Source organism: Loxodonta africana, chromosome 12, assembly GCF_030014295.1.
Source record: "Loxodonta africana isolate mLoxAfr1 chromosome 12, mLoxAfr1.hap2, whole genome shotgun sequence".
NCBI classification, from domain to species: Eukaryota; Metazoa; Chordata; class Mammalia; order Proboscidea; family Elephantidae; genus Loxodonta; species Loxodonta africana.
In genome coordinates this window covers 54,102,540-54,114,508 of record NC_087353.1, presented here as the reverse complement: position 1 = coordinate 54,114,508, position 11,969 = coordinate 54,102,540, and the positions used below count along the sequence as shown (strand labels likewise).

Below are 11,969 nucleotides of genomic sequence, written 5' to 3'. Positions count from 1 at the left end.
GAGGAGCCGGGGAGGAGCGCGGAGAGGTGGGAGAGGAGGGGGGAAGAAAGAGGAGGTGCTGGCGGCTCCCTGCAAATCGGCCGTATTTATCTGGGCACAGCCTCAGCCACACCGGTGGGAGGCTCAGGCGCCGGTCCTCTCCCACCTGGGAGCTCTCTTCTCCCGACGCGCGCGGCCGAGGGGGCCCGGCCAGGCCGGAGCGCTGGACGCTGGGCGCAGGGCGCGGGCCGGGCCCTGCCGGCCAGGCCAGCACCTCGCTGCCTCCCATCTAGCCAGCGCCCATGCCGGGCTCCCCATGACCGGAGGACTCCCGGAGGACAGCGTGGCATGAGCCAGGAGCCCGGGCCGAGGTAAGGTGTAGGGCCGGAGGGCTGCGGGACGGGAGGGAGCCAGGAGGGACCAGACCGCGCCACCGCAGCGGCCACAATGAGGAGGGGGCGGGGTGGGGGTTGGGGACTGCAGTAGCCGAGACCGCCGCCAGGAGAGCTTACATAAGACCGCAGCCCCTTCTCCCGTGCGGTGGGGCCACCGGGCCTCCAGTCCCGCGAGGCCTTCCCACAACCCCGGCTAGTGGAAACCAGCTCACCACCCACCAGTGGGGTCAGGGCCGTGGTCCGTGCCACTTGAGCCACTGAGGAGAAACGCAGTGACCCTGTGGAAGTGTGGAGTTGCAGCCCCCGGGTTGCCTGTGAGCCCCTGGCGGTGACAGGTGCTGAATACAATTAAATTCCAAGAGGAGGCAGTGGTTGTATGGCCTGGGGGCTGCCCCTTACCTGACACTTCTGGTGGGGTGAGTTGACCAGCTCCTGGTTCTAGAGGAGCTGTGGGCCTTGGCCGAGGCTGGAGGGGCTTAGAAGGGGAACTGGGCCCCTGAGCGTTGTTGGGGAAGGGTCCTGTGGCCTCCTGGAGGCGTGAGTGGGTGAGGAGAGCCCCCTCAATCACCCTAGAAGGAGAGCAGTTCTGGCTGTGGAGCCTCAGGGGTCATGGCTAGCAGCCACTCCTCCCAGCTCCTCCTGGCCTCTCCTGGGCAGCCTTACCTTGGGGAGAGCAGATGGTAGATGCGCCTTCAGCTACCATCTCCAGAAGGCCCCTCCCCCACTACCAACTCCCAGGGCCCACTGACCAGGGTCAGCTCAGGCCTCCCTGGTGCCTGGCTGGGCACAGGGCCCTCGCTTCCAGCTACTGCTTCTGTGGGGCGTTGGACAGCAGCCTGGAGCAGAGGCCTAAGCCTGGCTGGGAGCCTGAGAGGCTTGGGGGACACAGGCGCCTGAGCCCCCCGACAGGGTCACCCAGACCAGGGAGGAGACCTAGTGGTCACAGAGCCCAGCTTGCCCCTGCAGGAGGTGGCTACAGGGCCTGACGAGGTGCCTTTGTTTTTTTTCGTAAATGTGGGCTGTGCAGGTTGGGCCATGAGGCCCCAGGGAATCCCAGGCCTACACTGACCCCTGCCTGCAGCTTACACTTCGTGGCTTCCCTACCCCAGACTCCTCCTTAGTTTGGGCCAAGCCTGGGAGCTTAGCATCCCACACTGGGGAGGCTCATCAGACAGAAGGCCACCACTGGCTCATGCTCACTCCCAAGCATCTGATACAGTCTCCCCCTGGTCAGAGGGGACCTGTCTGGGCCTGGGGCCAGGGAGTTGTGGGGTTGCTGAGAGGCTAGGAGACATCTTATCCCTCCAGAGGGAGGGAAGGGGCTCATTGGCTGGCTCTGCTGGGCTACCCAAAGCCCCTGTCTCATCCTACATGGGAGCTTGCAGCTGTGCTTCCAGGGCTGGCACAGGGTTGAGTGGGGGTGGTGGCAAAAGAGAGACTGTGGAGTGAGCTAGTAGCCCAGATCCTTTCCCAGCAGTGATCTGGGAGCACAGTCAGTCGGCCGCAGAGCATGGACGGAGGGTTTGGGGCAACTGTCCAGAGCAGCAGGCACCAGAGCCCCAGTCCTAGGCCCTGGAAGTGCTCAGGTCCTTCAGAGCAGAGGGGCCTGGCTGGAGCCAGACTGACGTCCACTCTCCCAGGTGCACAGCCTCTCCTGGGCTGCCATGCTCAGGACATGCCAAGTGACCTTTGTCTGCTGGTGCCTCGATGTGGGTCTCTGAAGGTCTTGCCTTCTCAGAGCCCCTGTCACACAGGAGGGGAGGGGACCCTGCACCCCAGAAACATCTCAGAGCCAGGGGCGGGAGGAGTGCTGCGGTGATATGTGCAAAGTGGCAGGATGTGAGCATTCCTGAGTCATGGAGCTTGTCCTGGAGTTTGTCAGCCCACTCAAGTTGCTGGCCCTGAGCTGCCCCAGTTGTCACCCCAGGCCTTGGTGTCATCACTGAGCCCAACCTGCTGTGAGTGCTTCTGGTGTCCACAGCTGCCCAGCTGCACAGCCTCAAGGGCAGGTCTATCAGAGACCCCAGGTCTAGGGTGGGATGCTCTGAAGGTGGGGTGTCAGGGCTGGGGGAGAGCCCACTGAGCTTGAAATGAAGAGGGATGGAGGTCTCCAGGGTAAGGGCAGTCCCAAAGAAGGTTGCCCCGGGAGTGGGTGTGCAGCCTGCAGCCTCTGGAAGGAGGAGCAAGGGTGTGACCAAGATGCCACCAGGTAAGGTGAATTGTCAGAGTGGCCACCAGCCCAGGGCCCAGGTCGGAGAGGGTACAGGGGCTCTGGAGAGGCAAAATAGGGCACAGTATGATTGAGGCAGCTGCAGAGGACACATGTAGTTTGTGGTAGGCCAGGCACCCAGGGTTGCCCTCTAGGACACCACTGCTGGACCCAGGCATCGGAGGTCACAGACTTGGGGTCAGGTCCCAGCTGTGTGCCACTCCTGGAAAATCTGCAAAGCTGCACCAGGCTTGTTGCCCCATCGTGGTTGGGCCATGTGTGAGAGCATCAGGCAGTGACAGGGACTTAGCCCTGGTTCAGCAGACAGGAACAGCCATATCCTTGCCCTCCTGGGGTTCCTGCCCCCTCCCCTTGGGTCTGGCCAGACTCAGGGACTCTGGTGGCCAGCTTCCTCAGCCTTGCAGCTCCTGAAGGGGCCCCACTGAGAAGGAGAGGGAGCTATTCTTTCCCCAAGGGTCTATATGATTCCAGGGCCCTCTGCCCACCACCCTTGGGAGTTGGGACCCTCCTCAGAGACTCTGACACCCACTGACCTTGGGTAGTGGCCTCCCTCCCTTGTGGGCACTGGCCCCTGTCACAGCAAGATGAACCTCTTAAGCTACAACTCACCTACAGCTCCCCTTAGTCTGACTGTCCTCCACTGGGCCCCCATCTCTGGTGCTGTGCCCCTTTCTGCAGGACCCTGCTACCTGGGCTACCGCTCATTGTTCATTCATTCATTCAGCCAGCCCCCAGAGGCCACCTGGATGTGGTGCAGTCTGTCCCAGGCTGGGTTGGAGAGGCAGACATGTGGGCAGTGATGGCGACTGTGTGATGAGGGGGACCCTGGAGATGCCTTCTCCATGCTAAGGGTTCTGGTGAGGGAGGCAAGGGTGGCTTCACGCTGAGAGCTGAGCAGGGAGAAGGAGTTTGCAGTGCTAATGGGTGAAGTCTCCCAGGGGAGGGGGAATCTGTCTGGACTGTGAGTCAAGCTGGGGAGAGGCTGGAGGGAAGGCTGTGAGGCAGACGGGTGGACTCCAAGGGTCTCAGGCTATCTGTGGACTGCTGGATTGGTAATCACCAAGTGCTGGGGTCCTCCCAGGGGCTCCCAGGGCCTCCCTACTCCCTGGGCCCATCTGGTCCCCATACTTCTCTCTGAGCCTATGGGGAGAGCACAGAGGCCACATGCAGCTCTTCCCAGCTCTGGGTGCTGAGGGCCAGACAGCCAAGGTAGCAGCCACTGTCCTCATCTTTCTTCTTGGGGCCCTGGAGTGCCCACGCCCTTCACAACCAACCTACCCAGGAGGTGACCTCCCCAAGAATTCCACTTTCCAAGCTGAGCACAGCAGGTGGGGTGAGACTGGGAACTGTACAAGCTTGGCTGTCTTTTTAAAGACTCTCCCTTTCCCGGCATCCACTGTCGAGGTCTTGCCTCTAAGGGAGAGGCAGCGTGAAGGGCCTGGACACTGCCCCTGTCCACTTCTGGCAGGACACTCCAAGCTGGTCCCCAAGAGCCCTGCAGTGGGGGGCTGTCGCAAGTGGCTGGAGGGTCATGGACTCTGCCTGGGTCACCCTTCTGGCCAGGTGGGTGGGCCAGGGCCAGGCTCATCCTAGCCCCTCAGGGGCCCCTTGGCTAACTGCCAGGAAGACCCTCTCCCCAGCCTTTCTCCTGAAGCTCCAACCCTTGAACCCAAGAGATGGCTGTTTCCAGTTTTGAGCTGTAGGACTGGGGCAAGGAGCACTCAGGGTGGGCAGGACAGGGCCGGGAGTGCAAGGAGCAGCTGGCAGGTGGACACAGGACCAAAAGCAGCAAGGCTGGCTCTGTGGGGAGGCAGCTTTGATGGGGCTCACATGAGGGCTGACCTCAGGGAAGGCTGCCCTGGCCGGGGATAGGGCTGTGGGCTGAGGGGAAGCTGGGCTGTGGGCCCCCAGAGGCTTCTGGGCGGCCCCCTGAGCCTGTGCCTCCCTCCTGTGGGCTCTCAAAGATTGCTTATTTTCATCCTTCGGATCCTGGGGCCTAGAGGTAGGGATGGGATGTGTGCCCATGCAAATGTGAATGTGCAATTGTGCGCTCCAGTGGGGCAGGAAGGGAGCCCACAGATGGCCCAGGGCATCCACGTGCATCCCCCAACTTGGTGCTCCACGTGCATACTTAGGGCTGGGAGAATTTTCAACAGAAATCTGCAACAGTCCTCCTTATTTCTCCCTGGTGCCGCCTCCGCCACCTCTTCCAGATTCTAGCCAAGCGGGTAGCTTCTCCGCCACCTTCAGCGCCCCTCCCTGCTGAGCGGGGCTTGCTGGGCCTCGGATTTGCTGGGGCTCCTCTGCCTTACTCCCCAGCCAGCCAGCCAGCTGCTGTTAGTGGCGGAGCAGGCCCAGGCCCGGCCTCAGAGCAGGTGCGCAGCTGTGGTGACCGCTGTCCATGGTGCTGGCGCCAGCGCCGGGCTGGGCCAGGCTTGTGGGAGGTGGGAAGCTGGTGGGCAGGGCGCCCCGGCCTAAGGAGCAGGGGATGCTCTGAGAACACAGAGCTGCCTCTCCATCCCCATCACAGCCTCCTGGAGGGAGTTGCCAGGCAGCCTCTCCCTTTTGCCCCGGGGGTGGGGTGGCCACGGGCCTCATCCTGTCAACCGAAGGTCCCCTCCTCCTGTATTCTGTCCCTTGGGATCTGGGGCGGTCCTCGAGCCAGGTCTTGTTCTGTGCTCACCACCACTGTGGGCAAACCATGACTTCTCAGAGCCTGGGGTCCCCTGCCTGAAAACTGGGGATAACAATAGTGGCCACCCCTCCCCCATACACACACAGGGCTTCTGTGAGTTTAAATACATGACTTTCCCAGTGGGCAGTGTTGTTATGGTTGCCGAATTCCCATCAGCCAGTGACAGCCATGATTTCCTGGCCAAGGTGTGGGAATGCCCTCTGGGCAGGGCTGTGGGAAGCAGGGAGATGGCACAGAGCACCTGGAGTGGGACTGTGGTGGGGTGGGGTCATGGCTGCCAGGGCAGAAGGCCTTCAGTGCCCAAGCTGGGTTGGCAGCCCGTAGGCTCATTTTCTGGTGAGACTCCTGGCCCCAACCAAGATCTGTGCCCTTCCTCGGACATGGGATGCTGAGTTTGGGGGCTGGAAGTCAATGCTTGGGCAGGTGCCTCGGTGAGGCCTCCCAGCTCTGGAGCAGTGGCCCAACTCAGCCAGGCAAGAGGGGAAGGTGTCTGTGGGGACCTGTGGGTGGGCACTGTGACCCCAGTCTAGGACTGCCCTTTGACTGTTGCAGCCTTTGACTGTCCCTCCCCTGAGTGTGTGGGGCAGGGGGTGGAGGCCTAGGTCCTGGGGTCACTTAAAGAGCAGGAAAGGTGGAATCTGCCTTGCCCTTGAGTCTGACTGTGGGGCTCAGAAATAGCCTGATTCACGTGCCGAGAGCTCACCATGAGCCAGGCACTGTGCTCAGCCCTTCCACACATCACTCCTGAGAGGGGGCACCATCACCTCCCAGGCCCAGAAGTGAGGAAATGGAGGCTTGGAGAAGGTGAGTGGCTTGCCAAGGCACGTTCTGAGCCCAGGGTGTCTGACCCAGAACTTGTACAGTTTAAGCACTGGGCACCACTGCCTGCTTGCTGGGTGTTGGGTGGGTGGTGAACAAGGAGGAGCTTGAGTATTTGGAGCAGATGGTGGCACTGTGAGGGCCCCACTGCCTTTTCTTTCCAGGGACTTCCATGCCCAGTATTCTCTGCCACTCACAGCCTCAAGGAGTTGAGTGGGAGCCGTGGGCTGTAGCTGCCCCAGCCCCCCTGACTCTGGGGTGGGGAGACTAATGACCCTGACCTAAGCAGAGCTCCCCACATCTGCCCTCTCACGGCCAGCCCTGATCCAAACCTGGGCCCCACTGTTTAGTAGCCATGACCTTGGGCAAGCAGTTCGCCCTGCTTCTGCCTCAGTTTCTTCATCTGCACAATGGTAACAGTCATCACAGTGTCGTCCTCATCGGGCTGGGCAGAGGATTAAGGAGGCAGTATGTGTCCAGGGCTCAAAACAAAACCTCCTGTTTGCACCGACATTCTCAGGGGCAGGTGCAGACAGGGCACCAGAGAGCTGTGCTGGGACCCTCTGAGGGGAAGGCCAGAGACCACCCACCAACCCACTCTCTCCATTCCTCAGCCCCTGCCTAGCAGGTGGGCAGCAGGCAGTAATGGGGGCCTGGTTCACACAAGGCCAGGGTGGGCATCAGAGTGGCGGAGACAAAGGGAGCAGCTCCCACACTGAAATGAACAGAGTCTTTTCTCTCTTCACCTCTGTTTTCCCACCTGTAAAGTGGGAACCACAGTACCTAAGTGTTGAAAAGTGCCTGTGACCTCCATGCATACAGTAAGTAGGTGCTCAGTGAGCATGGTCCTCATGACCCCAGCTCTGCTGCTTGTAGGCATTCTGGTCCTCTCTGTCAGGCAGGGTCTGGGCTGGGCAGGGCAAGCAGTGGTGAGGGGGAGCTGCTCGACCCTCCTCCTGCCTTATCCTCCCGCAGAGCGAGCTTGGAAGATGTCGAGCCCTGGTGTCGACGGTGACCCCAAGCCTCCATGCTTGCCTCGAAATGGCCTGGTGAAGCTGCCAGGCCAGTCCAACAGCCTGGGCGCAGCCAGCATCACCAAGGGCACACCAGCAGTCAAGAATCGCCTGTGCCAGCCCCCACCCCCCCCTGCCCTCCCGCCACCCAGTCTGGCTGCCCCGTTACCCCGGGCCACCCTGGCCGGGGGGCCATGCCCTTCAGTGGGGCTCCCCCTTGGTGGACCGGCCTCATCCCTGGCTCCCGGGCCCCCAGCCGAGCGTCTGCCCCTGGCTATAGATGAGAAGATCCTCAATGGCCTCTTCTGGTACTTCTCGGCGTGTGAGAAGTGCGTGCTGGCGCAGGTGTGCCGTGCCTGGCGGCGCGTGCTCTACCAGCCCAAGTTCTGGGCTGGCCTCACGCCAGTGCTGCATGCCAAGGAGCTCTACAATGTGCTGCCCAGTGGCGAGAAGGAGTTCGTGAACCTGCAGGGCTTCGCGACACGTGGCTTCGAGGGCTTCTGCTTGGTGGGTGTCTCCGACTTGGACATCTGTGAGTTCATTGACAACTACGCGCTCTCCAAGAAAGGCGTCAAGGCCATGAGCCTCAAGCGCTCCACCATCACTGATGCCGGCCTGGAGGTGTGCCTAGGGAGCAGGGCCAGGCGGGTGGGGCAGGGCACGGGAGAGGCAAGGCCAGAGAGTGGGGTGCGGGTGGCCCTCAGGGGAGGCTCCAGTCACAAAGATCAAAGTAGCTGAGGGTGGGGCCCTGAGGAGGATGGGGCTGTGGGATGGGGGGACCCAGTGCAAAATGAAAAAGATGCCTCCTGTTCAAGACGGTGATAAGGCATTCAACCAAGGGCAGGGACCTTCTGAGCACAGGGCCCTGGACGAATGCCCAGGTTGCATGCCCACAAACCTGGCCCTGGAGGGCAGTGTGCTGGAGGAGACAGTCCCATAGGAAGGAACAAATGTCAGAGGGGCAGCTGAGTGGCCCCTACCCTAGGTCCTGGACTCTAACCATCACAACATGAAAAGCCCACTGCTCAGAGGGCCAGCTCAGCCAGGCCCTGCCACCTGTTTTAGAATTGTGTTGGTGTATTACATGTTGTTTTGTGCCTTCAAGTCAATTCTGACTCATAGCAGCTCTACAGGACAGAGTAGAACTGCTCCTTAGGGTTTTCTGGGCTGCAATCTTTATGGGAGCAGATCACCAGCTCTTTCCTCCTACAAAGCCTTTGGTGGGTTTGAACTGCTCACATTTCAGTTAGCAGCCTAGCACTGTAACCACTGTGCCATCAGGGCTCATTGGGATGTGACATACACTCTGTGAAGTGCTCAGTCAGAGTTCAGTTTGATAAGTACTCACAGTGTCCACACCTGTGAGACCACCGCTTCCTGCCCCGTAGAGGCTCCTTACTGGCCAGTTCAATCTTCAAAGCACCGCAGAGGGCTCCCTTGGGGAAAACCAAACACTTAGTGGGTGGGTGTGGGCAGTTGGATCTCCTGATCCTGGGACCCTGCTGACATCCCACAGGTGATGCTGGAACAGATGCAAGGAGTGGTGCGCCTCGAGCTTTCAGGCTGCAACGACTTCACCGAGGCGGGGTTGTGGTCCAGCTTGAGCGCACGCATCACCTCCCTGAGTGTGAGCGACTGCATCAACGTGGCGGATGACGCCATCGCCGCCATCTCGCAGCTGCTGCCCAACCTGGCGGAGCTGAGCCTGCAGGCCTACCACGTGACGGACACCGCTCTAGCCTACTTCACGGCGCGCCAGGGCCATAGCACGCACACGCTGCGTCTGCTGTCCTGCTGGGAGATCACCAACCACGGCGTCGTCAACGTGGTGCACAGCCTGCCCAACCTCACAGCGCTCAGCCTCTCGGGCTGCTCCAAGGTCACCGACGATGGCGTCGAGCTCGTGGCTGAGAACCTGCGCAAGCTGCGCAGCCTCGACCTCTCGTGGTGCCCGCGCATCACCGACATGGCGCTGGAGTACGTGGCCTGCGACCTGCACCGCCTGGAGGAGCTCGTGCTTGACAGGTGCGGACCAGCGCCCCAAGTGGGGCGGAGCCTGGGAGGTGGACGGGCCCAGCGTGGAGTGGGCGGGGTCATGGCAACCGGGGAGCCTGGAGTGGTGACCCGGGTTATGGCAGGAGGGCAGAGCCTGGATGGTGGGCATGGCGTGCCAATGGATAGGGCCCGGGCGAGTGGGCAGAGCCATCCTAAGCCGAAGGCCTAGACTAGTGGGCTGGGCTACAGCAAGCGTGGGCTGAATCAGTGGCCCTCGGGAGTGGGTGGGGCCGCAGAGGGATCCGGGAGTGAAAGGGAACCATGGCTGGGACTGGCAATGGAAAGGGAGGGGCTATTGTGGGGCGAGGCAGGGGGCGAATCCACTCCTGGGACTCCCAAAAAGGAGCAAGGGGATGGAGTTGAGGAATGGAGCCAGATGAGTTGAAGGTGGCCTCGGGCAGTGCCCCCTCTGGTCCACCCACAGGTGCGTTCGCATCACGGACACTGGCCTCAGCTATTTGTCCACCATGTCGTCCCTCCGCAGCCTCTACCTTCGATGGTGCTGCCAGGTACCGGCCCTCCTCGCCTCAGAGGATGGAGGAGCGCCTGGGGGAAGTGGGGGTTGAGGGAAAAGCCCCCTTCCAGACAATCCGCTGACCTTCTCCCGCTCCACTCACACACTGTAGGGAAGTCTGGGATCCCTCCGCACCCAGCGGCGGACCTAAGTAGGCCTTACAGGGTCCTCAGGCCCTCACTGGCACTCCCAAACTGCCTCCTGGCTCCGTGGTGGCTAAGGAAACCCCTTCTTGAGCCCCGCATCCTGCCCCTCTAGCAGCCCAGTACTATGATTTGACCCCAGAGCAGGGTGGGGTTGGGAGGCGCCCCAAGTATGCGGACAGAAATAACCCCTGCCCTCCGCCTAGGTGCAGGACTTCGGGTTGAAGCACCTCCTGGCCATGAGGAGTTTGCGTCTCTTGTCTCTGGCAGGTGAGACCCCCTCCATCCTCCTGGTCAGTGACCAACCCCGACTAGTCCGACCCCTACTGGTCCATCTGGTCCCTTGTGCGGATTCACACCTGAGCTGACTGGCCTTGTCCCAGGTCCAAACCAGAGAAAGAGGGAGACAGGGACAAGTTCCAGCCCCGCCAAGCCGGTTCCTGGCCGGCCCCGCCCCCGGCCGACCCCTCCCAGGCTAAGCCACCTCCCCCTCCTGCCCGCCTGCAGGCTGCCCGCTGCTGACTACATCCGGGCTGTCCGGCCTGGTGCAGCTGCAGGAGCTGGAGGAGCTGGAGCTGACGAACTGCCCGGGGGCAACGCCCGAGCTCTTCAAGTACTTCTCTCAGCACCTGCCCCGCTGCCTCGTCATCGAATAGCGCGGGGTCCTGCCCGCCCCCATCGCCTGAACCCGGTCATGCTCTGGGTGGGGGGCGGGGACACCGCTGAGCCTCCTCTCCCAGCTCTGCCCTCGGGGGAGCCCCACCCCAGTCCGGGGCGGAGAGGGGCGGGCGAGCCGAGGGAAAGCCCCGCCCTGCCCGCCCCCCCGCCCGCCCCCCGTCACCTCCGCTCCTCTCCTGGCCCCGCCCCGGGCAGGAAGGGACAGTGGGCAAGCCCCTCGCACGCTCGCACACTCGGGGACTTTGTGCATGCCCCTCGTGCCCGCACTGCACGCCCGCCCTCCCCCACGCCCCCTCCGCCGCCATCACTCGCCCACTCGCTGCGGAGGCCAGGGTTCGGTCTTGGGGGCGCGCTTTGAGCTCACCAGACGGCCGCCTTTACTGCCTTCCCCGCCCACACCCCGCTCTCGGCCTCCGTGATACCCCCCATTCCGGACAGGGCCCCGGGCAGGGGGAGAGGGAGATCGAGGGACCTGGGTTTCCCAGGACACAGGGACCTGAAAGAGCACCAAGGGCTTCCCGCATCTTCCACGGCACAGTGCCTGGAGCCCTCCTAGGAGTGCGCCAAAGCCATGGCCCCCCCCCGAAGAGCCCAAGCTCCCTTGCCCCTCCCCCGCCCCAGGCCAGCCTGGCCCAAACGGGCCTCCCCCTTCCCTGCCACACCACCCCTGGCCTCCCTGTCCTTGGGCCCTAGGCAGGCTGGGGCAGATTTAGGTTGTAAGAGCAGTGGACTGGCTGACCAGTCATGACCTGGGAGTGATCAATATCAGCTCAGCCAATGCCTCAACCCAGGGATGGTTCAGGCACAATGAGAGACCCAGAGCTGGAGTTGACACCTCAGGGCCCAAAGGCCTTGGGAGCAGCCTGGGCAGAGCCCACACTGCAGCCCCTGCCACCTGCTGGCTCAAGCCTTTCAACACCAAGCTTCACCATAGGCAGGTGTCCACCAGGTGGATTCTGTAGCAGTGGGCCCCGGCCAAGGCTGGGGGAAGCGCCAGCCAGTGACCCCAATCTTCCAGTGGCCAGCATACCCTCTGCACCTAGAGGAGGGAGGGCTTCCCTCTAACCCCCCCTCCCATCCCTCCCAGTTTCCCAAACCTCTGCCTGCCCAAATGGGCTTTGGCCATGTTCTGTCTGATTCCAAGACACTTGGAAGTCCTGGGCAATGCTGGGACATCTTGGCAATTGCTGAGGAGGGGGCTGGGACCCCTTTCCATCCCAACCTTGAGCCCCAGGAGATACACCCCCCAAATCTGATTGGAAGAGAGTAAGCAGTTTCCAGAGAGCCAGAGAGTGAGAAAGAGAAAGAGAGGAAACGAGAGCAGAGGCTCTTGAAGCAGAGAAGCAGTTCAACAGCCCAAAGGTTTCCCTGCCCCTTGAAGTGCCAGCAGGAGGCACTGGGACTGAAGTGGTCAGGAACCAGTTTCTTAAGCCCCTACTCTCCACAGC

The 11,969-nt window shown here is 62.1% G+C and overlaps 1 protein-coding gene across 1 annotated transcript; it reads left to right on the top strand.

The window, feature by feature from the left end:
• Nucleotides 1-7,107: 7,107 nt before the first annotated feature.
• Nucleotides 7,108-10,499, top strand: FBXL16 (F-box and leucine rich repeat protein 16). The gene is made up of 5 exons (XM_023557275.2): nt 7,108-7,752; nt 8,648-9,156; nt 9,611-9,695; nt 10,050-10,113; nt 10,351-10,499. The coding sequence occupies exons 1-5, from the start codon at nt 7,108-7,110 to the stop codon at nt 10,497-10,499; spliced, it is 1,452 nt and encodes a 483-aa protein (XP_023413043.2).
• The last annotated feature ends 1,470 nt before the right edge of the window (nt 10,500-11,969 follow it).

Bases quoted from the DNA above. Each gene is read 5' to 3' on its own strand.
- FBXL16 (XM_023557275.2), top strand. From the start codon at position 7,108: ATGTCGAGCCCTGGTGTCGACGGTGACCCCAAGCCTCCATGCTTGCCT. The intron at 9,157-9,610 runs GTGCGGACCAGC...GTCCACCCACAG, and splicing joins GAGGAGCTCGTGCTTGACAG to GTGCGTTCGCATCACGGACA. The intron at 9,696-10,049 runs GTACCGGCCCTC...CCCTCCGCCTAG, and splicing joins ACCTTCGATGGTGCTGCCAG to GTGCAGGACTTCGGGTTGAA.